Here is a 26028-nt window from a genome sequence, read left to right as displayed (position 1 = left end):
AGACCAATATCATTGTGAAGTTCTTTCAAAGAGATACCCCGCTGAAATAAAATGGTGATTAAATGCATCAATGATGGCATTTTTTCCCATAATGAGGCCAGTGTCTGAATTAATTTGTTGTGTCAGAGGAGGAAGTAGAACCCTTCGGGGATTTGACAGTTTTCATAATTTAGCCCGGGTTCCCATTACAATCCAAAAGAGTGGTTACATAATAATCAGATGTAACTTTTCTGATTTGTCTTACACAATGATTCCTCAGTTGCTTAAAAGCTTGCCAGTCTGAGCCTAAGCCTGTGTTCCTGCCCTTGACCCATCTCATCTCTTTTATGAATGACTTCTGATAATTCCAGAGTGTACCAGGCATTCAATCTACATTTAATCCCTCATTTTTTGAAGGGAGCACGATTATCCACAATAGTATTGAAGACATCTACAAAAAGGCTCAAAGCTAAGTCTGTCATGTAAAAAAGCCTGTTCACTGGAGTTTTTAAAGTTCCTCTTAGTGATGACACAAGGTTTAGATTTTTGTATTCTCACATCTCTAACACAGACAACTGGGAAAGGGTCACTAATGTCTTGGGCGAAAACACCAGTAGAAATATACTGTTGTGGTGTATTCGTTAAAATAAGATCAATTAGAGCTGACTTTGAAAGACTTTTAGGGTTGAGCTGTGTAGTCTTAGTCACCAGCTGGGTTAGGTTTAGATCATTAGATGTCTTTTAGATTGTCTGAAGCCTGTATTTCCAAATCATAATTTAGGTCACCCAGGATAATAACTTCTGATTAAGAAAAAAGTAGACAACAAACTAGTTAACCCCTCAAGTGCACAAAGGTTAGCTGAGGGAGGATGGTAGACCCCTGTAACAGTTATGGATACATTTTTCCCCAGACAAAGGCTTAAATGTAGTAGCTTATAAAAATTGGCAGGGGAAATTCATTTCAGTAAAGAGAAAGAGAAAACATTTATTTTAAAATAAAAATGGCCGCTCTATATTATGACCAGCAATATTCATTGGAAAACTCTTCTCCCCATGACACGTAATTTAATTGAAGATGTCATTAATTCTTTATGAGATGAGACAAATGCTCTACTAATGAAAACACAAACTGTATAGATTTTGTTTGGCAGATTATCGTCTGTGTTACTGTAATGTGTGGTCAATGTCTCCCTCTTGTGGATTCTCTAATTCTGACTCAGCAGATGGAAATACAGAGGAATTCATCTATGCAATGAATATAAATGTCTTCTAAGCATTTGATTAAAGAAATGAAATACAACTTTCAGACATGTTTTGATGTGACTAATTAATTAAATACAAAGGCTAGATTAATATATTTCTTTATAAGAGATGAAAGCAACTCACATAACTTATTTCAGAATTTTGTATTGCAAAGGGTCAGGTTAGTTCAGGACATGAGATGGCGAAAGAAAGTTAGTGACCACTAGATATCAGCATTGAGCTACACCTTGATATTCAACTGCGCTTTGTCATCATTGATGGAGGAAGAGAGCATCATCTGAAGTAATCCATAACAGCCATCTTCACAGAAAACAGCAATATACACGGACGGAGACACACGGTCTGATGTACAGTCATTCATGTGGGGTCCACAATAATCTGGGTTTAAAAAAATGGCATTGATTACATCTACATACAATCTTTTCACAGTTTCTCATAGGGTGCTACAAGTTTCATACTGTACCTGCCTGGGGCATTTCAATTACAAAGCAACATCATATCCTAAAATCAACCTAAATTAACCCAAACGCATCCATAACGAATGCTGGGGATGTGGGTAAACAGAGAATGTCCACAGCCACATGAAACAGTAACTCATTTAAGGTTCTGATGCCCAAAGCCATCAAATCAAATAATATTTGTAAACAGAACTAAATCAACTCTAGTTTAGAAAGGGTAGTCCCTCAGAAGCAACAAAGGGTCACAACTTCCTCTCTATATCTTATTATCTATGTTCATTTGAGCTTCGCTGCCTCATGTGTCTCTAATCTAATCTCCTTCTCTATTGAGAGATCATCTTGTTTATCTTAAGACAGGGGTGAATAAGAGTGAGGTGATTATTACATTTAATGAGACCTCAGACCAGACACAGCCAGCCCAAGCTAATACATTGTGATGAGCTACTGAGCGCAACACACTCATCTGAAGCAACAACAGCAGGATCCCCATTGAGGATTCACTCCCTGATCGTGACTGATGAGTGTTCCTTCTCCTCCGTCACGTTTGCATTTCCTCAAGAAGCAGCCGCCGTGCCGTCTATATTTAGAAAAGGTTTTCTCGCCAAATAACAACATCAATGTTCTGTGGCGAGCTGTCTCACTCAGCCCATTTACACTGAACTGTAGGATCTTAATTTGATCACCTTGTTGCAGGGGAACTGCAGGACATTTAAAACATGTAGTGTATTTGAGGTTTAAAAAGGCTTCTGAAGTTTGTAATTTCCACTTACAAATATAAGATTTGATTTTCCCTTACGAAAAATGTGTCAACCCCAACAAAAAAATGTCAATTCATTTTAATACTTCACATTTCCTGTTGCTGCAGGATTATTTTCCTGCTGTAGCAACCTGGCTCAAATTAAGGTCCTACATCTGCTGGTATAGATCCTTTCCATACTGTTTTCTCTCTCTAAGAAAGGCAGTTATGAGGCCAGTAATAATGTGAGGAGAAGTGAGAATGTTTTGTTGAGTAAGTTAGCATCCAAATAATGAAATAGTAATCATGTGTCAAATCACTGTGCTAGGTTGGTATTGGCAATTCTGTGCTTTTTGAAGAGATTGTAATGCCATAGCAACCTCGTCCACACGGTAATTGCTACCACATAGAGCTAACTGGGGGACGAGACTATTGCAATAGTGATCCTAAAATGTATACATTTGTGGATAGTATAATGATTAATCATCTCAGCACGTGAGATTTTTTTGTAGTGTATTGGGACATTAAATGCATTTTAATTCAATTGTTACTTAATTTGAGTGTACCACCATGCAAAATTACATAGGTATCTCCCTCTTTGGATTCCATGGGGTTCATCAATGATTGAACCAGCTTGTTGATTATTTGCGTTCTACACTCTGGGCTCTATTTTCGGGTTGCGTTTAAGCAAGAGCAATTGTCAAACGCATTCTCGTCTGCAATTTTGTCCTGTTAAAGCCAGAGCTCTTCTATTTTCAAACCCTAACGCCAGGATTGGTCATTTACCTGCCTTACATAAGCTTGCTTGCGCTGAGGTGGGAGGGGTGGCAATATCTGAGGTGTGTCCTTAAAAACACGAGCCGAAGTGCCAATTTCAGTCAGCGCTGGAGGGGATATTTAAGACCAGAAAAAAGCTGGTCTTAGTGTTACAGTTTTTTTTTTATCGCTTTGGTACTATTTTCACAAGTATGTGGTGAATTTTCAAAACTCCAAACTGGTAACACAGCCAGTCTTACATTTCAATCCTTTCATTGTGCATTCATTTTGTTTGTAGACATCTTTTTTCAAAAGGTTTTTCCCTAAGTGCATGAACAATGATATTTACTGCGATTTTGATGAGAACCTATGGCCAAATACTCAAGACAGGCATGATGCAAGTGCCTGTAAGTGCCTGCTAAACATTGTTTCTTTCAAACCCTGATTTGTCCATCGGACTGCCAGATGGTGAAGCATGATTCATCATTCCAGATGACGTGTTTCCACTGCTCCAGAGTCCAACTGCGGCGAGCTTTATACCACTCCAGCTGGCACTTGGCATTGCGCATGGTGATATTAGGCTTGTGTGCAGTTGCTCGGCCATGTAAACCGATTTCATGAAACTCCTGACAAACAGTTATTGTGCAGGTTGGAACTCGGTAGTGAGTGTTAAAACCGAGGACAAACAATTTTTACGCGCAACACGCTTCAGCACTCTATGAGGGCAGAAATTTGACAAACAGACTTGTTGGAAAGGTGGGATCCTATGGCGGTGCCACGTTAAAAGTCACTGAGCTCTTCAGTAAGGCCATTCTACTGCCAATGTTTGTCTATGGAGATTGCATGGCTGTGTGCTTTGGCTCAAATAGCCAAATCCACTCATTTGAAGGGGTGTCCACATTCTTTTGTATATACAGTGCCTTGGGAAAGTATTCAGACCCTTTGACTTTTTCCACAGTTTGTTACGGTACAGCCTCATTCTAAAATGGATTAAATAAATATACATACGCAGCAATCTACACACAATACCACAAAATGACGAAGCAAAAAAAGGTTTTTAGAAATGTTTGCAAATTTATAAACATAAAAAACAGAAATACCTTAAATACCCTTTGCTATGAGACTAGGAATCAAGCTCAAGTGCATCCTGTTTCCATTGATCATCCTTGAAGGCACTGAAGGTCCCCAAGAACACAGTGGCCTCCATCATTGTTAAATGGAAGAAGTTTGGAACCACCAAGACTCTTCCTAGAGTCTGAGCAATCGGCGGAGAGAGTTCCTCTGTGGAGATGGTAGAACATTCCAAAAGGACAACCATCTCTGCAGCACTCCATCAATCAGGCCTTTATGGTAGAGTGGCCAGACATAAGTCACTCCTCAGTAAAAGGCACATGACATCCTGCTTAGAGTTTGCCAAAAGGCACCTAAAGACTCTCGGACCATGAGAAACAAGATTCTCTGGTCTGGCTTCACCTTAAAATCAAATGAATAGGTTGTCATTGTATGGATAATCGGATCGCTTCCTAATGTTTCAGTAAACCATTAGCCAACCCTTCAAAGATTAAAGTGTCATAATGAAAGCTTACTATCTCTTCACTTTTTCAGTGGTTACATCTATTTTTTCCTGTTATTGTGAACTGTAGGCTATAACAAGTTACAGTTTTCAATGGAAGGCCTATCACAAACCTCTTTTTGTAGTTGATTCTGGTAGGCTAATAAAAGGATGTTGTTCGCAGCATTAACCAGCCTATTATCTCTGAAGTTCATTCATTTATCGTGATGGATACTTAAACTGTACGTCAAGGCTACTGTTAAAGCACTCACATAGTCTACTTATCTGCCAGAGTGTGTGAGATAACTCGTCCTACCGGTAAGTGCGGTCCAAGCAATTCCCATATGATATCATGTTACCTCCCTACATTGATTCTATTAATGGAAAACCGTTGTTTACCTCTTGTGTGGAACACATTTAAATTAACGTTTAATTCTAGCTCTCAATCAAGGAGGGCTGTGTGTTCTCTCCAGCAGTAGTGTAGGCCTATTACTATGTAGCCTTGTGACACTGGCCTACTGGACTCTGTGCCGGTCCCTACTTCAATGTAATACATTTTTGAGAAATAGCATCCACACAGGGGTAGCTTCATCTCAATGTATTTGTAGATTTTAGGCATTTCAAATATATTCCATTGTCCTTTCTCTTGTTTATAGTATGGGTATATTCACACTAATATTCCCTTATGTAGTTAAGCTTTTACATGTTTTTTTCTGTCTTTATAATAATGATAATATTTCATTTGTAGAGCGCATTTCCCACACTGTCACGTGTGCTCCCTCTCCGCACACCTGTCACCATCGTTACACGCACCTGCGCGTCATCAGACTCACCTGGACTCCATCACCTCTGATTACCTTCCCTATATATGTCACTCCCTTTGATTCCTTCCCCAGGCGTCATTGTTTCTGTTCCAGTGTTAAGTCTGTGTGTTGTTCGTGTTTCTTGTTTTGTATTATGTTGTGTTTACTTATTAAAACACTCACTCCCTGAACTTGCTTCCCGACTCTCAGCGCACATCGTTACACACACTCAATGCACATGTGAAACTTGTTGGTGCTTACTTCTGTGTGCAAATCACTTGCAGTTTGAGATTATTTATTCCCTTTAATTTATGAAAAAAAGCTCATACTGGCCTTTATTATTTACAATTTATTCATTATATTTTATCTTAATTAAATGGATTTATATTAAGAAAGGCTACTGTCAAATGTATTTTAGTTTATGTATTGTCTACCTAAAAGAACCGTTAATACATTTGAAGTCCTTCAAAATACCACATATAATGTTAGAAAGTAGAATATAAACTCGATATAGGCTACTGTGGGTGGGGTAGGCTAAACAATAACAACTGAATAGGCCTAATTAAAAGAATGGTGATAAAGGAAATGAAAAACGCTAGGCAGAGCATGCCCAGAGCTTGTGGTTAAGCAGTACCAGAGTGAAATTTGAGCGGGAAAGAAAGCCGACACCAATTCTTTTATCTGCTCGATTAACGCTCTGCTCCTCGCTCCCTTGCCTACTTACATGCTCTGGCATTCAAAGCAGCCCTACTTTAAGCTATCAAAAAACTGTCAATGAATATTCATATGAATGGATGGATTAGTGAATTAATGGCTGCAGCAACCATTACATGGTCTGACAAGCTGCATAACGAATTAGGCTTAATTAGACAAAATACCAATTAAGTCATTCAAACGAATACCAAATAAGTCATTCAAACAACGTAGTATCTTGCTTGAACTACAAGGACAAGGTCATTGAATTTTGCCAGCTGGTGATTGTCAAGCAAATAACTGCCAGTCTCACGGTAATTGACCGTAATTAACATAAACACATTAAGCATCTCCTGTCTTCCAAGCATAACCTACAAGCCACTGATGCAAACCTTTGGAACATCTACACTACCGTTCAAACGTTTGGGGTAACTTAGAAATGTCCTTGTTTTTTAAAGAAAAGCACATATTTTGTACTTTAAAATAACATCAAATTGATCAGAAATACAGTGTAGACATTGTTAATGTTGTAAATGACTATTGTATCTGGAAACGGCTGATTTTTAATGGAATATCTACATAGGCTTACAGAGGCACATTATCAGCAACCATCACTCCTGTGTTCCAATGGCACGTTGTGTAAGCTAATCCAAGTTTATAATTTTAAAAGGTTAATTGATCATTAGAAAACCATTTTGCAAGTATGTTAGCACAACTGAAAACTTTTGTTCTGATTAAAGAAGCAATACAACTGTCCTTCTTTAGACTAGTTGAGTATCTGGAGCATCAGCATTTGTGGGTTCAATTACAGGTTCAAAATGGCCATAAACAAAGACTTTCTTCTGAAACTCATCAGTTTATTCTTGTTCTGATAAATGAAGGCTATTCCATGCAAGAAATTGCAAAGAAACTGAAGATCTCGTACAACGCTGTGTACTACTTTCTTCACAGAACAGCGCAAACTGGCTCTAACCAGAATAGAAAGAGGAGTGGGAGGCCCCGGTGCACAGTTTGAGAAACAGATGCTTCACAAGTCCTCAACTGGCAGCTTCATTAAATAGTACCTGCAAAACACCAGTCTCAACGTCAACAGTGAAGAGGCGACTCCGGGATGCTGGCCTTCTAGGCAGAGTTGCAAAGAAAAAGCCATATCTCAGACTGGCCAATAAAAATAAAAGATTAAGATGGGCAAAATAACACTGGACAGAGGAAGATTGGAAAAAAATGTAATGGATAGACAAATCTAAGTTTGAGGTGTTTGGATTACAAATAAGAACATTCGTGAGACGCAGAAAAAAATAAAAGATGCTGGAGGAGTGCTTGACGCCATCTGTCAAGCATGGTGGAGGCAATGTGATGGTCTGGGGGTGCTGTGGTGGTAAAGTGGGAGATTTGTACAGGGTAAAATAAATCTTGAAGAAGGAAAGCTATCATTCCATTTTGCAATGCCATGCCATACCCTGTGGACGGCGCTTAATTGGAGACAATATCCTCCTACAACAGGACAATGACCCAAAGCACAGCTCCAAACTATGCAATAACTATTTAGGGAAGAAGCAGTCAGCTGGTATTCTGTCTGTAATGGAGTGGCCAGCACAGCCACTGGTTCTCAACCCTATTGAGCTGTTGTGGGAGCAGCTTGACTGTATTGTACGTAAGAAGTGCTCATCAAGCCAATCCCAACTTGTGGGGGGTGCTTCAGGAAGCATGGGGTGAATCAAATCAAATCAAATGTATTTATATAGCCCTTCTTACATCAGCTGATATCTCAAAGTGCTGTACAGAAACCCAGCCTAAAACCCCAAACAGCAAGCAATGCAGGTGAAGAAATCTCTTCAGATTACCTCCATAAATTGACAACTAGAATACCAAAGGTCTGCAAGGCTGTAATTGCAGTAAATGGAGGATTCTTTGATGAAAACAAAGTTTGAAGGATACAATTATTATTTCAATTAAAAAACATCATTTATAACCTTGTCAACGTCTTGACTATATTTTCTATTCATTTTGTAAATTATTTCATGTATGTTTTCATGGAAAACAAGGACATTTCTAAGTGACCCCAAACTTTTGAATGGCAATGTACATTTTTAAAAGTCTAATAAGTCCATGTCTAAAGAAACATGATATGGTCTAAAGAAACATGATATGAAGAAAATCTAGTCTATTTCAGAAGAACAGATTAGCATACTCTGAGTTGTCCTTATGTTAGGCCCTGATCTGGCTATGCCATATGGCTGTGGGCTACACTAGTTAATTTAGCGGACAAGATTTGCTTAGAATTCCGTGGCATTATTTTATAGTTTGAAGAATACAACTGAACATAGCTGAATAAAATAAATAATATATTCTCCAAACGATTTGAGGGAGTGCGCACATGCAGCTATTCTGTGTTGAGTGGTTAACAAAGAAACAGGTACTCCTATTTGCCTAATAGGATGTTTCAATATTTTATATATTCTAAGGCTGCATGATGCGATTCTAATAATGATTTGAAAAAAACTCTCATGAAAGGCATGAGCTCTGCTTTGTTTTTTTGCGCAGGCTGTATACACTTCATCAGTCTCTCATTCACAATTTTACAAGCATTTGATAATGCCTCAAATTTCCCAGCTGCATCCCCTTTGTGTGGCCATAATGCCCCCTATAAAAATCCATGCATTTTTCAGCCAATTGCTGCCAATAATTATAATTCCCTTCTACCGGCTGCGAGCCGAAGCACCTCTCACTCACATGGCTCGCTGTCACCTGATCGAGTCTTTCTCACAGGCTACAAATAAAGACAGACACATCAGGGATGCAAACTGCGTGCGTCCTTATCCAACACCGAGGCGCATATTGAAGATATTGGAAGAACACTTTCCGTAAGCCAATGAGATGAGTAAGCCTAACGAACAGCAATCTACTATCCCCCCTAGTACAAAAGGTGACTTATTCTATTCTGTGCGAGAAACAAATATTACAAACAAAGTCTGGGACAGTTGTGGGATGCGATAGATCCCAAATTAATACAACCACTTGCATCAAAAAAACTGTTTTAAGCAATGAGCCTGACAACAGAAGATGACGTTTAGCTTAAAATGTTGATAAACTATTAGGCTATTTCTTCCCATTATAAGCGCAACAATGCGCACACGGCAGAAGGCTATGAGCGTGAATGTTCCATTAGCAGGAAAACACCATTCTCACAAGTGGCCACAAATGCAATTATGCATTTAATGCTTTTATTATAAAGGTGCATTTTTATGGTGAGAATTATCTTCCCCAAACTTGAAACTCAAACGCTGCGTATGTATGCCAGTTAGGCTCTACACCTATTGTAAAGCTGATTAATGAGCTTAATTTTAAGAAGTTATTTGGCCACTTTAGTTGTGATACAAACCGTATCAAAACATATAGGCCTATGGGCTAAGCTACATGACAGGTGCGACTATGATTTTAAAAAAGGTCACCAAAAAAAGCATGTGCTGTTTCATGCCTTAAGCTGGGCATCATTCACAAGTGATAATATATCATTCACAAGTGACAGGCTAATATTGTCACCCATCAGACTATTCTTGATTTAATCTTGTCTTTACATATACTAAATAATATATGCGTAAAATTTTATTTGATTTAGAATGGACCATTTTCATGCACCCATCTCGAAACAGGGGCAGCGGGAAAAAAAACGTAATCTATGCACTTAAATAGCGAATGGAGAACACCTTTCCCATGGTTCATTTTCATGCCAGCCAGGTAGGAAATACTCCTGTTGTAAAGAAAAGCAATGTGCTTAATATTAGGAAAGTTGAGAAATAAATATAGTATGCCTAGCCTATAGAAAGCTGAGTAGAGGCCATCACTCTGTTTCTCAGGCAACTGCATAGCCCATAGAAATGTTTCTGCAACATGAGCTCATGGGCTCTCATTAAGTGTTTGATTAGCTTTTCGATCACATTTGCATTGGTGTCAGGGTGATTAGAGTGACAATAGAGTCCTGAGTACAAGGCAGTTAGCAACTTTGGTAGGCTACTGTCAGGTTCTAAATGAACCTATTAAAACTCACGGACGATCGGTAAAGCTTAAACCAAGTTTATTCACACATTGGGTCAATATAGCTGCAACAGACAAAAGACATATTCACAAAAGTGGTAATATAATACCCCAATTTGGGTGGAGTCTCCTTCTCTCTAAACATTACATCTTTATTACTAGGCAACAAACTGTTCCTTCTCCCTTAATGTGACCTGACCTCGACCGCGCTCCTTACTAATCCACAGCTCTCCACCCTTATCAGTGCCTGCCAACATATGATCGTCTTCCCTGCACTTAGTACATTCCAAGCTTAATTGCCTCCACCATATACATTCCTCCTACAGATAACCATTAACTTCTGGTGTAAACCCTTGAGACCATGGCACTCAACATTTCAATAGGATACCTGATAATTAACACTGTTCCAAGTTCAGGAGTCAGAACCCAGAATCCATCAGTACTGATGACCATCAGCAGCATCAGAGCTCGGAGAAGCCTAATTACCATGACTAAACGGTCACGTGGAATTTGACTGCCGTCATGACTCGTGATCGCCAGTGTGGCGGTAATAGGGTCACCGCAATTAACTCTTTAGTGTCTAGACTTAGTAAAAATGCATTAGTTGAAACGAGATACTAAGTCATTCAAGCGAGATAATTCCAAGAGTCTATGTTGTTGTTTTATTTGCCTTGGGCTTCAGGGCCTCCTTATGTAAAATCTATTGGTTTACCAAATGGTTAAGTGATCATGAATTAAGAGCAGTCGGATTAAGTAATAGTCAAATGTATTTTAACAAAAGAGAAGATAATCATATCAAAAGTAATGTGATGATTGCATTGTGAATGGACATTATATAAACATGTATTGCAATGAAACACTGATTAAGTTTGGTGTAAAAGTGACTGTAGGATTTTGTGTGTTGTATTTAGTATTCAATTGTAAATGTGCTTAGAGTTTTGAAATAACTGCCTTTTAGAAGATCTGTTTTGAGTTTTGTACTAAGAGTTGTGAAAATGTACCACATACTTGTGAAAATTGCACCAAAGCGATAAATACAACAGAGACGTTTCTCCCCAATTTTGTTTAATGTGATTAAAAACCAAGCATTCTCTCCTCTCCATTAACGCATTTTATTTTGTCCTGCCGAATGCATTCGCTGCGTAGTCAACACAATTAAGGGTTAGGCTCGTGAGATCACTTTGAAATAAATCTTAATCCCCGAAGCTTTATTAAAGTATCAAGTTTGGGAGCAGCAAAACAGTGAGCGGACATCCCCTTTTTATCTCTGTAGGCTATTGTACATTATTTTAGCCAGCCCCTGTTATTATTTTGGATTTGGATGTGCGTAAAAGCCTACATGGATGGGTTATATACCCATCATGGAACGGGAGATGAGAGGATCCAGTGACACTCATATTTAGAAACATTTAAGTATTAAGCCATCCCCGGACCTATAGCGGTATCGCCAGCGCTAAGGTTTACCATTGCATTAGGTTTGTTAAAATAGAGCTCTCTATACGGAAACTATACAATGATGCGTAGGACATTGAACATCCACTTAAGAGACCACATTTAGTGTGCATGCATGGTACATCTAGGTGAAGTGGACATTACGTAAGCCAAATAATGTACCTTACAGAAACAGAATATCTGTGGACATTGTAACGGCTCTTAGATCTTGGTCTGAACCTTTAACAACCCAATGGAAAGCTTCACATACTGCAGTTACTTTGTCCTAAACAAAGACCAGAGGTTACAGGACATACTGTACATCTCATAAATGGAGGGAAAGAGGGAACTGCAGGCTTTTAGTAGGGGGCTGCGGTGCAGGGTTTCATACAACGGGGAAAACAATATCAAACTAACTTCACTGTTGTTATTGGGTCAGTCCAAAGTCTCTTAGATACAGCAGGAACAAACGACCACAGTCGCATATTATGACACCTTGGACCTAACACGTGACTGTGGTTATTGACCTGAAATGACATGTACAGTCGGAAGTTTACATACACTTAGGTTGGAGTCATTAAAACTCGTTTTTCAACCACTCCACAAATTTTTTGTTAACAAACTATAGTTTTGGCAAGATGGCTAGGACATCTACTTTGTGCATGACACAAGTCATTTTTCCAACAATTAATACAGAGAGATTATTTCACTTATAATTCACTGTATCACAATTCCATTGGGTCAGAAGATTACACTAAGTTGACTGTGCCTTTAAACAGCTTGGAAAATGCACAAAAATGATGTCATGGCTTTAGAAGCTTCTGATAGGCTAATTGACATCATTTGAGTCTGTGTATGTGTTTCAAGGCCTACCTTCAATCTCAGTGCCTCTTTGATTGACATCATGGGAAAATCAAAAGAAATCAGCCAAGACCTCAGAAAAAAAATTGTAGACCTCCACAAGTCTGGTTCATCCTTAGGAGCAATTTCCAAATGCCTGAAGGTACCACGTTCATCTGTACAAACAATAGTACGCAAGTATAAACACCATGGGACCACGCAGCCGTCATACCGATCAGGAAGGAGACGCGTTCTGTAAAGTGAGAAGCGTTCTGAAAAGTGCAACTCAATCCCAGAACAACAGCAAAGGACCTTGTGAAGATGCTGGAGGAAGCAGGTACAAAAGTATCTATATCCACAGTAAAACAAGTCCTATATTGACATAACCTGAAAGGCCGCTCAGCAAGGATGAAGCCACTGCTCCAAAACCACCATAAAACAGCCAGACTATAGTTTGCAACTGCACATTGGGACAAAGATCATCTTTTTGGAGAAATGTCCTCTGGTCTGATGAAACAAAATAGAACTGTGGCCATAATGACCATTGTTATGTTTGTTGAAAAAGGGGGAGGCTTGCAAGCCGAAGAACACCATCCCAACCGTAAAGCACGGGGGTGGCAGCATCATGTTGTGGGGGTGCTTTGCTGTAGGAGGGACTGGTGCACTTCACAAAATAGATGGCATCATAAGGCAGGAAAGTTATGTGGACATATTGAAGCAACATCTCAAGACATCAGTCAGGAAGTTAAAGCTTGGTCGCAAATGGGTCTTCCAAATGGACAATGACCCCAAGCATACTTCCAAAGTTGTGGCAAAATGGCTTAAGGACAACAAAGTCAATGTATTGGAGTGGCCATCACAAAGCCCTAACCTCAATCCCATAGAAAATTGGTGGGCAGAAATGAAACAGCATGTGTGAGCAAGGAGGCCTACAAACCTGACTCAGTTACACCATCTCTGTCAGGAGGAATGGGCCAAAATTCACCCAACTTATTGTGGGAAGCTTGTGGAAGGCTACCCAAAATTTTGGACCTAAGTTAAACAATTTAAAGGCAATGCTACCAAATACTAATTGAGTGTATATAAACTTCTGACCCACTGGGAATGTGATGAAAGAAATAAAAGCTGAAATAAATCCTTCTCTCTACTATTATTCTGACATTTCACAATCTTAAAATTAAGTGGTGATCCTAACTGACCTAAGACAGGGAATTTTTACTAAGATTAAATGTCAGGAATTGTGAAAAACTGAGTTTAAATGTGCTAAGATGTATGTAAACTTCCGACTTCAACTGTACCTAAAGTTTGTTAGTCTTGTCAGTTTACGGACTTCACACTGACCATGGTCATGTGAATCTGCAGAATCTCACACCAAGGTTCCCTCATCTTAACCGAATTGGCTAAACTGTAGTCTGGATTGACCTCTGCTGTTCTACCACATTCTTGGGCAATGAAGCAAATGGTAGCACTGGCACTTGACTCACACTCCCAAGAGCTTTCAACTATTATTAAATAGCATTGAAGAAGGGAGAAAATAAATCTGATTAAACATTGGTAATGAACATCTGTGCTTCATAACACTATAATGCAAACTACATAGCTACAATAAGTCACTAATATAATATTCAATCATTACCATTGATGAGTCAGAATTCAACAAATTTTAATCCAGAAGACAAACTTAATTGATTAATCATGTAGATTCCATTTTGAATCAGTGTTTTAAGGTAACACAACATTTACTTAATGTTACCTAGATATAACACAATTGAATATACATAATGCCCACTAATCAACTTCAATGTGGTGTTGTAAACACTGGCTGCTGATTATCAGAGCATGAGCACCATGTAAGATATACAGTCCCAATGGCACAATAAATCCTATTAAGTATTCCACTGTCATAGACCTACTCCCCCTGCTATTAATCAGCCTCAATCGGATTTACAGTGATTACATTTCTGAGGGATCTGGCTTTGGGTTTGGAGCCCTTGCTGATGACTGTGGTATGAAGAAACCAGAAGCCTGGTCTTCATTAAAACCTATCATAATGTCACCCTTTCAATACATCTTGGTAATGCTAAATAAACAGTACACCCGTGGATACCTTCTTAGGGTCGTGCTGCTACTGGGACTTGATGTGCACAGAAATCCCTCCATTTATCATTCACCTTTAAGGATTGCCACTGAATTAGTGAGCTGTTCTGGCTTCTCATGTCTGTTGGACACTCTAAATAATACTGTAAAAGGCATCTTCGGCATTAAACAACCTACAAGAACTGAAAAGCCTTCTGCTTTTGTTAAGTCTGAACTACCCTTAGTGAGGGTTTGTGTTTGACAAGAGCTCCAGAGGAGTATGACATTATGACATCAGGGGTGAAAATCTGATATCAACTTTGGAGGGGACAATTACATGAAATTTTCTCAAGAGCAATTCCTGAGGGGGACACCAAAAGTAGTGCTGTAACACATAGCCTACATTGTAATATGGTAAATGTATATTGAGGAACCAAAGAAATAAGGTGTTTGCCGTACTCCTAACTACCGGTACCCAAAACTACACAACTAATCACAACAGCAATACCATTGCCTTTAACAAATCTTAGTTCAGTCACCAGTTTAAGTTGAGAGTGGGGGTATCCATGGCATTTTCCAATTATGTTCCTATTTTACAAGTTAAAAAAAATTGAGAACCTTTCATAATGTTGCCAAACAAAGACTCAACAAACTTACCTGAGACTCCCTGTCTCTGCCAGTCTGTCCCTGCATATCTGTCCCCAACTCTACTGTCTGTGTGCCATCTGTTGCCTGCTCTGCCTAATGACATCATTGTGAAACATTTCCATTAGAATTTCATTTCTTTCTTATGAACATTTTATCAATTAGTCTTTGAGATATTAGGCTACTAGGGTTCTTACTATGCGTTTTGGTGTATTAAAAAATACTCTGATGTCCGTCTTTTATTTTTCTGCCATTTTTCTACCTGGCTGGCTGGCTGGCTACACACACAGTGTGTAGGTTATTTACAGTGGGAGATGGGCTTCTATCATCTTCAATCATTCTATTTGGGCTTCGATCTAAAAGGTAGCTAGCAAATGTGAAACGGATTAAAATGACAAGAGTTGACAGCTGTATGAGTTCACCATTTACACAACATATGCTGCAACCTTTTGTAATTTTAATAGTTTGTTTCATATTGGCTGGCTTCCAACAATAGCTGAATTTGCAAAGCTAGCGAGCACCAATTCCGTTTCAGTGGTGTTACCCGGGTTAAATAAAGGTGAAATAAAATAAATAAATAAAAGTTCCCTTGCGACAATTTAGCTTTTGCAACGAGACCATTAAATATATTTAAGACAATGGTAGAAGAGAGTGTAGTTCTGTTCAGTTTGGACTTCAGTTTATCGCTAACCTTATCACAGGGACTTTGAAGCACTAACTTGCATCATCTGCATGCTGATCTTGGAATAAATTGACGATAGCAAAGATTCCATCTTTGACGAGGCCACATAAATGGAATAGGTACTAGCTAGCTTAATAGTTAATATTTGCGCGCTAGCTCTGCATATTCAGCTAATGTGTGTGCGCGATTGACTGGATTAACCTCACGTCAGTTACGTTCATTGAGTGCCTTTCAGACAGTGGATACGACCCCTCTGTTACCTTGCCAACTAAGGAACTGGCAGTGGATCAAACCATTGTGAAGCAAAGGGTGGGGGGGTCGCAATCTTTTGAAACTTAAAAACGCGCTATTAAGTGTCTAGAATAAGCACAATTGCTTTCATTGCATATTATTCATATTATTTAAATTACATAGTTATGTTTCAGTGATATATTGGGGGGGACAAATCATATTTTTCCCAGAATGGGGGGGTTGTGTCCCCCCCGTCCCCCCCGGGATTTCCGCCCCTGTATGACATGACACCAGTAAAGCCTCTATCCTTGGCTATGACCATCATTAAATTAGCAATATTTACTCCAGTCCCATGTCACACATGGCAGAGCAATTCACCTGCTAAATGTAGCTGAGCTGCAGCAGCAACAACAACAACTGTATTGTCAGACACTTTCATGATCCTAAAGCACTGATGTGTCTTGGGAACAGGTGAGTAGAAGCTACACTCATTACCAGTACAGATCTGTACTGCACATTCTGCACATTCTTACAACAAAGAATATTTAAATCCAGGGTCAAAAGGTGACCAACTCAGAGCAGGACATGCCACTACACTCTTTGAGAAAAGGGTTCCAAAAGGGTCCTTAGGCTGTCCCCATAGGAGAACCCTTTTAGGTTCCAGGTAGAATCCTCTTTAGTTCCACTCTTATGGAAAAAACACATGATTTCACGTGATATTTCCACGTCTTGCACACGTTTCGGACAACTTGTTATGATGTGGATTTTCACATGTGAAATCATGCGAAACCATGTGTCTTTGGAATGCTTCAAATGTGATATTTCACATGTGGATTAAAATGTTCACATCAGATTTCACAGGTGATGCCCTGCAAACAAAAGTGAGTCACGGCATTCTTCTCTTCCTGCTATGCCACCCAGTCCGTGTCCATAACGAATTTCTACACTTTGGACTTCAAAGTAAATCTCAGCTTTGTTAAAAATACACTCAAGGAAAACTATTATATTTATCATAGTGATTTAGGAGTAACATTAAAACAAAATAATATACTCCACCAACATTAGACAACCTTACAGAAAACCCTAAAATTGCTGAAATACCCAAATAAATAAATGATGAAAGAATAGTCAGAATAACTGATAACTAAAATAGCAGTGCAGATGACACTCTTTTGTTAAGTAGTGCAGAGATGTATAATAGGTTATTAATGTTTAGGACAATGCTACAGACTTTGTGGCACAACAGAAAGATCAGTGTAGAGTGCACTTTTTCCACATACTCAAAATTGAGCTCAGGTGCATCGTGTTTCCATTGATCATCCTTGAGATGTTTCTACAACTTGATTGGAGTCCACCTGTGGTAAATTCAATTGATTGGACATGATTTGAAAATGCACACACCTGTCTATATAAAGGTGCCACAGTTGACAATGCATGTCAGAGCAAAAGTCAAGCTATGAGGTTGAAGGAATTGTCTGTAGAGCTTTGAGACAGGATTGGGTCAAAGCACAGATCCAGGGAAGGGTACCAAAAATTGTCTGCAGCATTGAAGGTCCCCAAGAACACAGTGGCTCCCATCATTGTTAAATGGAAGAAGTTTGGAACCACCAAGACTCTTCCTGGAGCTGTCCTCCCGGCCAAACTGAGCAATCGGGGGAGAGAGTTCCTCTGTGGAGATGGTAGAACGTTCCAGAAGGACAACCATCTCTGCAGAACTCCAAAAATCAGGCCTTTATGGTAGAGTGGCCAGACGGAAGCCACTCCTCAGTAAAAGGCACATGACAGTCCGCTTGGAGTTTGCCAAAAGGCACCTAAAGGACTCAGACCATGAAAAACAAGATTTTCTGGTCTGATGAAACCAAGATTAAACTATTTGGCCTGAAGGCCAAGCGTCATGTCTGGAGGAAACCTGGCACCATCCCAACGGTGAAGCATGGTGGTGGCAGCATCATGCTGTGGGAATGTTTTTCAGTGGCAGGGACTGGGAGACTAGTCAGGATTGAGGGAAAGATTAATGGAGCAAAGTACAGAGAGATCCTTGATGAAAACCTGCTCCAGTGCGCCCAGGACCTCAGACTTGGGCGGAGGTTCACCTTCCAACGGGACAACAACCCTAAGCACACAGCCAAGAGAATGCAGGAGTGGCTTCGGGACAAGTCTCTGAATGTCCTTGAGTGGCCCAGCCAGAGGCCGGACATTTCTGGAGAGACCTGAATATAGCTGTGCAACGTCTCTCCCTATCCAACCAGACAGAGCTTGAGAGGATCTGCAGAGAAGAATGGGAGAAACTCCCCAAATACAGGTGTGCCAAGCTTCTAGCGTCATACCCAAGAAGACTCGAGGCTGTAATCCCTGCCAAAGGTGCTTCAACAAAGTACTGAGTGAAGGGTCTGAATACTTATGTAAAATTGATATTTCAGTTTTACATTTTTAATAAATTCGCAAAAATGTCTAAAAACCTGTTTTTGCTTTGTAATTATGGGGTACTGTGTTTAGATTGATGAGGGTAAAAACGATTTAATCCATTTTAAAATAAGGCTGTAACAAAACAAAATGTTAGTTGAACATAATTTAGCTGAACAGCAATAACACATTGAATTGCACATTTGAAAACATGATCATGTGAAGTGTTCCAAAAACACATTTTCACATGAAACACATGATAACATGTAACTATACTTATCCATTGCTGTTAATTTTGTGGTAAATTTTACAGTCATTATACAGTAAATTTCTATAGTAATAGGATACTGTATTAGTGTATTGCTATATATTTACTGTCAATCGCAATACACTTGGGCCCTTCCTGCAAATTAACTTGGCATGCCTCCAATGCAATTGCATTTAAACTTATAGCATACTTCAGATGTGCTTCAGATGTGCTTATGCAACAAACTGTTAAAAAAATCCACCCCAAATCACTAATTCATATAATTTACAGTGTTAAATAACACTAATATGTGAGAACAATGTTTTTTTGTTAACAAATGTTTAATTTTGTCATTATAATAAAGTTGGTAGCAACGTGAAAATCCTTTTTGAAATCTATTGCAGCGCACGTCAACTGCAAAACCCACAATGCAATGCTGTCTCTATGGCCTGGTGGACTAGCTAGCTAGCAAAGGTAACTACACACAATAATAGCAAAGTTAATATCAGCATGTGAAGGAGCAAGTTAGTTGTAAAATAACCTAAACAAACTGCACTATCAATTTAGGTATCAACAATCTCATCATGTTCAACCTGAAGATCGTGGTGCCTCGCAGAGAAGAGTCTGACTTTCGCAAGGGCAATACAACCTGGACTGAAGAGGCAGACAAATGGGAGAAATGTGGTGGACCCTCTATTACATTTCTCGAGGTAGGTATAGGAACATAGCAAAAATATGAATAGTGGCTTATTTGAGAGAAGGCAACCTCCCGTGTTATGACATCAGCCAGTATTGAAATCTGACATGCATGATCGATGTTTTCAAAAATTTAAAAATCGTATTCCTATTAAATTCCAGTGTAGTGAGAGCAGCTTTTTTTCAACGCTAAATCATACCAGACAAATTTCTGTCTGCTTGAATGCCAATAGCTCAGATATACATGAAAACATGAAATTACTTGGAAATCGATAGAACATACAGTACCAGTCAAAAGTTTGGAAACACCAACTTATTCAAGGGTTTTTCTTTATTTTTACTATAATAACAGCGAAGACATCAAAACTATGAAATAACACATATGGAATCATGTAGTAACCAAAATAATTGTTTAACAAATCAAAATATATTTTAGATTTGAGATTCTTCAAAGTAGCCACCCTTGGCCTTGATGATAGCTTTGTGCACTCTTGGCATTCTCTCAACCAGCTTCATGAGGAAAGCTTTTCCAACAGTCTTGAAGGAGTTCCCACATATGCTGAGCACTTGTTGGCTGCTTTTCCTTCACTCCAAATCCCAATTGGGTTGAGGTCAGGTGATTGTGGAGGCCAGGTCATCTGATGCAGCACTCCATCACTCTCCTTGGTCAAATAGCCCTTACACAGCCTGAAGGTGTATTTTGGGTCATTGTCCTGTTGAAAAACAAATGATAGTCCCACTAAGCGCAAACCAGGTGGGATGGTGTATCGCTGCAGAATGCTGTGGTAGCTATGCTGGTTAAGTGTGACTGAATTCTAAATAGATCACTAATAGTGTCACCAGCAAAGCACCCCACACCATCACACTGTCAGGGGTTTCGTCGTCGTCAGACGATATAGCGAAATCATCGTCGGAAAAGGAGGACCAAAATGCAGCAGGACTGTGTTTGTTCATTTTGAACATTTATTAACTCAAAATGAATACCAAAAACAACAAAACAAACTCACGATATACTGACAGTCTTCTCAGGCTCATACATGCTAGACAAAGAACAATCTCCCACAAATGACAAACACACCCTAATATATGGGACTCTCAATCAAAGGCAAATAGACAACACCAGCCTTCAATTGAGAGTCCCAACCCCAATTAACCAAACATAGAAACAGACTCACTAGACTAAACATAGAATACATGAATATCAGACAGTGCCCAACAAACCCCGTAATACTTAAATCAACTGCCCTTCTAGAAAAACACCACCCTGAACCACATAAAACAAATACCCTCTGCCACGTCCTGACCAAACTACAATAACAATTAACCCTTATACTGGCCAGGACGTGACACACACCTCCTCCTCCATACTTCACGGTGGAAATCACACATGCAGAGATCCGTTCACCTACTCTGCGTCTCACAAAGACATGGCGGTTGGAACCAAAAATCTCAAATTTGGACTCATCAGACCGATGGACAGATTTACACCGGTCTAATGTCCATTGCTTGTGTTTCTTGGCCCAAGCAAGTCTCTTCTTCTTACTGGTGTCTTTTAGTAATGGTTTATTTGCAGCAATTCAGCCATGAAGGCCTGATTCATGCAGTCTCCTCTGAACAGTTGATGTTGAGATGTGTCTGTTACTTCACTCTGTGAAGCATTTATTTGGGTTACAATCTGAGGTGCAGTTAACTAATAAACTTATCCTCTGCAGCAGATGTAACTCCGGGTCTTCTTTTCCTGTGGCGGTCCTCGTGAGAGCCAGTTTCATCATAGAGCTTGATGGTTTTTGCGACTACACTTGAAGAAACTTTCAAAGTTCTTCACATTTTCCGGATTGACAGACCTTCATGTCTTAAAGTAATGATGGATTGTCGTTTTTCTTTGCTTATTTGAGCTGTTCTTGCCATAATATGGACTTGGTCTTTTACCAAATAGGGCTATATTCTGTATACCACCCCTACCTTTTCACAATACAACTGATTGGTTCAAAAGCATTAAGAAGGAAAGAAATTCCACAAATTAACTTTTAACAGGGCACACCTGTTCATTGAAATGCATTCCAGGTGACTACCTCATGAAGCTGGTTGACAGAATGGCAAGAGTGTGCAAAGCTCTCATCAAGGCAAAGGGTGGCTACTTTGAAGAATTTCAAATATAAAATATATTTTGATTTGTTTAACATGTTTCTGGTTACTATATGATTCCATATGTGTTATTTAATAGTTTTGATGTCTTCACTATTATTCTACAATGTAAAAAAATTGTAAAAATAAAGAAAAACCCTGGAATGAGTAGGTGTGTCCAGACTTTTGACTGGTACTGTAGCTCAGAGATAAACAAAAACAATATAACATTAAAAATGTTCATTGACCTCAACATTGCTTAGCACACTTGGGACTCAACCAAACCTAGGATTTGAACTCACAACCTCTTAGCTTGTAGAGTCACAAGCTTGACATAAGCATTGAGTGCTAGGAATATGGGACCAAATACTAAACATTTTTAACTACTTTAATACACATAAGTGAATTTGTCCCAATACTTTTGGTCCCCTAATATGGGGGGACTATGTACAAAAAGTGGTGTAATTTCTAAACATTTCATCCTGATACGGATGAAAATAACCTCAAATAAAGGCTGACAATCTGTACTTTATCCTCATAGTCATTGTATCATTTCAAATCTAAAATGCTGGAGTACAGAGCCTAAACAACTAAAAATGTGTCATTGTCCCAATAATTATGGAGGGCACGTAATAGGGTTAGATGACGGTGCAATTTCCCTTTTTCCCCTTTTCCCATTTCCCCTTTTTTGTGAACAAATGTGCTATACACTTTCCAAAGAGTAGCCATGTTTCCATCCAACCATTTCATACAGATTAATTACCTGATGCATGAAAAAAGTCACGACCGGGCTGATGGAAACATCATATGCCAGTACAATTTTATAAATGTCGAAAGACAATTTGTTCGTTCGACATGGTGGGATCTTTTTGTGATGTCATATGTTGTGTGGTCCTCCCACTCCGGCTCAGGAAAGCATGCAGTTTATTTGGCTACAGATTAAAGAAATGATGATGAATTTCACACGGTGGTGAAAAAAAGTCAGTTGGATGGAAACCCATCTCCGGTGGGAAAATGTGCAAATTGTTTTATGCAGACTTTAAAATATTCAAATTGAAAATTTGCCACAAATTGGATGGAAACCTAGCTTGTGAAAGGCAGCAATACGCAACATACCGTCTAGTCTGCCGGAAAGCCACATGAAGAAGAATAATAAAAAGAAGAAGAAGATGAAGGTTGAGCACTTCTTTTGACATTGTCAGTTGTGCAATCTTTTTTAAGAACTTAACAATTAAAGGTTGTAACGCCCTGGCCATAGAGAGGGGTTTTTGTTGTTTATTTTGGTTAGGCCAGGGTGTTACATTGGGTGGGCGTTCTATGTTCATTTTTCTATGTTTTTGTATTTCTTTGTTTTTCACACTGTGAACCGCATGACAAGTGACATGCCAAACGGGAGATGTATAAAAAATAGATATATACTATATATATATATTTATATATATATACAGTTGATGGAAATTCAATGTTGGTTGAGTTGCTTTGTGTATCACCAAATTAGCTTGAGATTATTTTTACGCCAATCTGCTCACTGCATCCACATGCTTGACATAGGCATTTCAAAGAGCTGTCAGTCAAGTCGAGCTCATTAATATATTTCCCCACCCACTGGGAGACTAGTCAGGATCGAGGGGAAGATGAACGGAGCAAAATACAAAAAGATCCTTGATGAAAACCTGCTCCAAAGCACACAGGACCTCAGACTGGGGCGAAGGTTCACCCTCCAACAGGACAACAACCCAGCCAAGACAACACCGGAGTGGCTTCGAGACAAGTCTCTGAATGTCCTTGAGTGGCCCAGGCAAAGCCTGGACTTGAACCTGATCAAACATCTCTGGAGGGAAAGGGGAATACCTAGTCAGGTGTACAACTAAAATGTGTCATCCGCATTTAACGCAACCCCTCTAGTGCGGTGGACATCCACATCATCAGCACCCAGGGAACAGTGGGTTAACTACCTTGCTCAGGGGCAGAACAACAGATGTTTTACCTTGTCAGCTCGGAGATTCGATCCAGCAACCTTTCGGTTCATGGCCCAACACTCCTACCCGCCAGGCTACCTGCCATCCAGAAAATAGCTGTGCAGCGACTCTCCCCATCCAACCTGACAGAGCTTGAGAGGATCTGCAGAGATGAATGGGAGAAACTCCCCAAATACAGGTGTGCCAAGCTTGTAGCATCATACCCAAGAAGACTCGAGACTGTAATCACTGCCAAAGGTGCTTCAACAAAGCACCGAGTAAAGGGTCTGAATACTTAAGTAAATGTGATATTTCAGTGTTTTATTTGTTATAAATTTGCAAAAATGTCTAAAAACCAGTTTTTGCTTTGTCATTATGGGAGTTGTGTGTAAATTGGTGAGGGAAAAAGCAATTTAATACATTTTAGAATAAGCCTGTAATGTAACAACATTTGGTAAATGTTAAGGGACTATAGGCTATAACTACAGTTTCTATAGGCTACAGGTTTTTGATGTGGCACATCCACCTTTGTCAGACAGCAGTTTTGTGGTGACATCATACTGTCTAATTGACATCCTATTGCTCAATTGTGAGTGTTTCTGACATGTCACTAACAGATATACAATTGAAAGTTAGAATGGAAATTTCCCAGGAAAACAGATGTAAATATTACTGATGACTCTATACATGTTTTTGAACCTTGTAATTGACTGTTACACTGTAAAACTAGGTGGTCATGCCACCATACCACTACAAATGCTACTACTTCCACCTCGACCTTCAATCATAATCAACATCATCATCACCACCACCATCAGCTCTACTAAATAACTATATTAAGCTTCATTCGTGTGCTTATCGCTGTGTAATACAACCTGTTGTCTACATCATGGACAGTTTGATCAACAACAACAACATCAATAAAACTGTAATTTTAAGACTTGCTTACTTCAGATTTCCATGCAGCATTTGAATGAGGGATGGATGGTGGAGATGGCTTCTTTTGAAGCCACTTTCTAGGTGAAAATAAAGTGCTTGAGCTTCCGGTTGGAGTATAGGGGCTTCTTTTGGTGGCTTTTGAATCATTGTCGAAATGGCCAGAAGTATCCAAATATATTGACAGGCTTGAGGATGCAGAATGACAGTGTTTAACAACGGCTGTAAGGCGCGCATCTAGTTTGGAGAGGCTTTCGTTTGAGGCTCGGAGCGACTTTTGATCATCTGCTTGACCAGATGTCCCATCTGGTTCAGTCCCATAGCGTTTTATCAAAGCTGGGTCCAAACTTATAGTCTTTCTCAGTCTCCGTTTGGACCTTGTTTTGGATGTTGGCGAGGAGCATAAGAAAACGCTGCTCAGCAACCCTTGCGCGGACATATCAGTATTCTTAACGTTTCACAAAGTAACCTAGGCTACTATATCGAGTTCATTAAAGCGATCAGAGATTATATGGTTACCTTGAATAAACATAATCACATGCCTTCCGTTCTCAGTGGTAAGGCTGGCTACCTGTTGCGCCCCATACGACCCTGATATTCAACCAAGAAAACCCACAAACAAAAGTAATTCGCTCAGCTATAGTTCTTCTTTGTTAGTTCTTCCTTTTCATAATTTACATGAACAGGGATGGTAGTACAGTTTCACAACCGTGGACTCTTGCGCGTCACCAAGCTTCGCCCTTCTGAGTAATAAGAAATAGATGCATGCATCTGACTCATCGCATGAGAACCGCTCTACTCCCATTCCCGCCACCGTGATTTCACATCCATAAAATATATTCGAAAATAATAGAATAAGATGTGGTTTTGTGGGTTACACTGAAGAAAAAAATGTAGGTTATTCCTCAGTTCTTAAGGTTTCGTGGATAACTATTTAATAGCATACAGCAAATTGACCAGTGTTAATTAAAGGCCCAGTGCAGTCAACGTGATTTTTGTTGAATATATATTGTTTTATATACACACTGTTGGAATAATACTGTGGAATTGTAAAAATGATGATAATGCCCTTTAAGTGTAACAGCTGTTTGAAAAGACCGCCTGAAATTTCAGCCTATTTTAGTGGGATTGAGTTTTGGCCTGCCTGGTGACATCACCAGTAAATTAGTTGAATGACAAATAATATAGTTCCAAACCTCTGCCAATAACAGCTAGTTTTCAGTTTTCCCCTCCCCACTCAGACTACTCCCAAACAGTCCTAGTAAAATTATTGCTTGAGAAATTGCTCTTCGCTAAGAAGCAACACTACATGGCCAAAAGTATGCGGACACCTGCTCGTCGAACATATCATTCCAAAATCATGGGCATTAATATGGAGTTGGTCCCCCTTTGCTGCTATAACAGCCTCCAATCTTCTGGAAGGCTTTCCACAAGATGTTGGAACATTGCTGAGGGGACTTGCTTCCATTCAGCCACAAGAGCAT

General features: G+C 39.4%; 1 protein-coding gene across 3 annotated transcripts in view; it reads right to left on the bottom strand.

Annotated features, from left to right (window-relative positions):
• The window catches only part of LOC115155962 (rho GTPase-activating protein 6), a 74871-nt gene extending 49357 nt beyond the window's left edge, over window positions 1-25514 (bottom strand). For all 3 annotated transcript variants that reach the window (XM_029703095.1, XM_029703097.1, XM_029703096.1), the window contains exon 1: window positions 24558-25514. In XM_029703095.1, coding sequence (XP_029558955.1) covers window positions 24558-24983 — 426 coding nt within the window. In that variant the 5' untranslated portion in view covers window positions 24984-25514. The remainder of the gene's footprint in view (window positions 1-24557) is intronic.
• Window positions 25515-26028: the final 514 nt, after the last annotated feature.

The sequence above is a fragment of the Salmo trutta genome, chromosome 20 (assembly GCF_901001165.1).
Source record: "Salmo trutta chromosome 20, fSalTru1.1, whole genome shotgun sequence".
Lineage (NCBI taxonomy): Eukaryota > Metazoa > Chordata > Actinopteri > Salmoniformes > Salmonidae > Salmo > Salmo trutta.
This window is presented reverse-complemented; position numbering and strand designations above follow the sequence as displayed.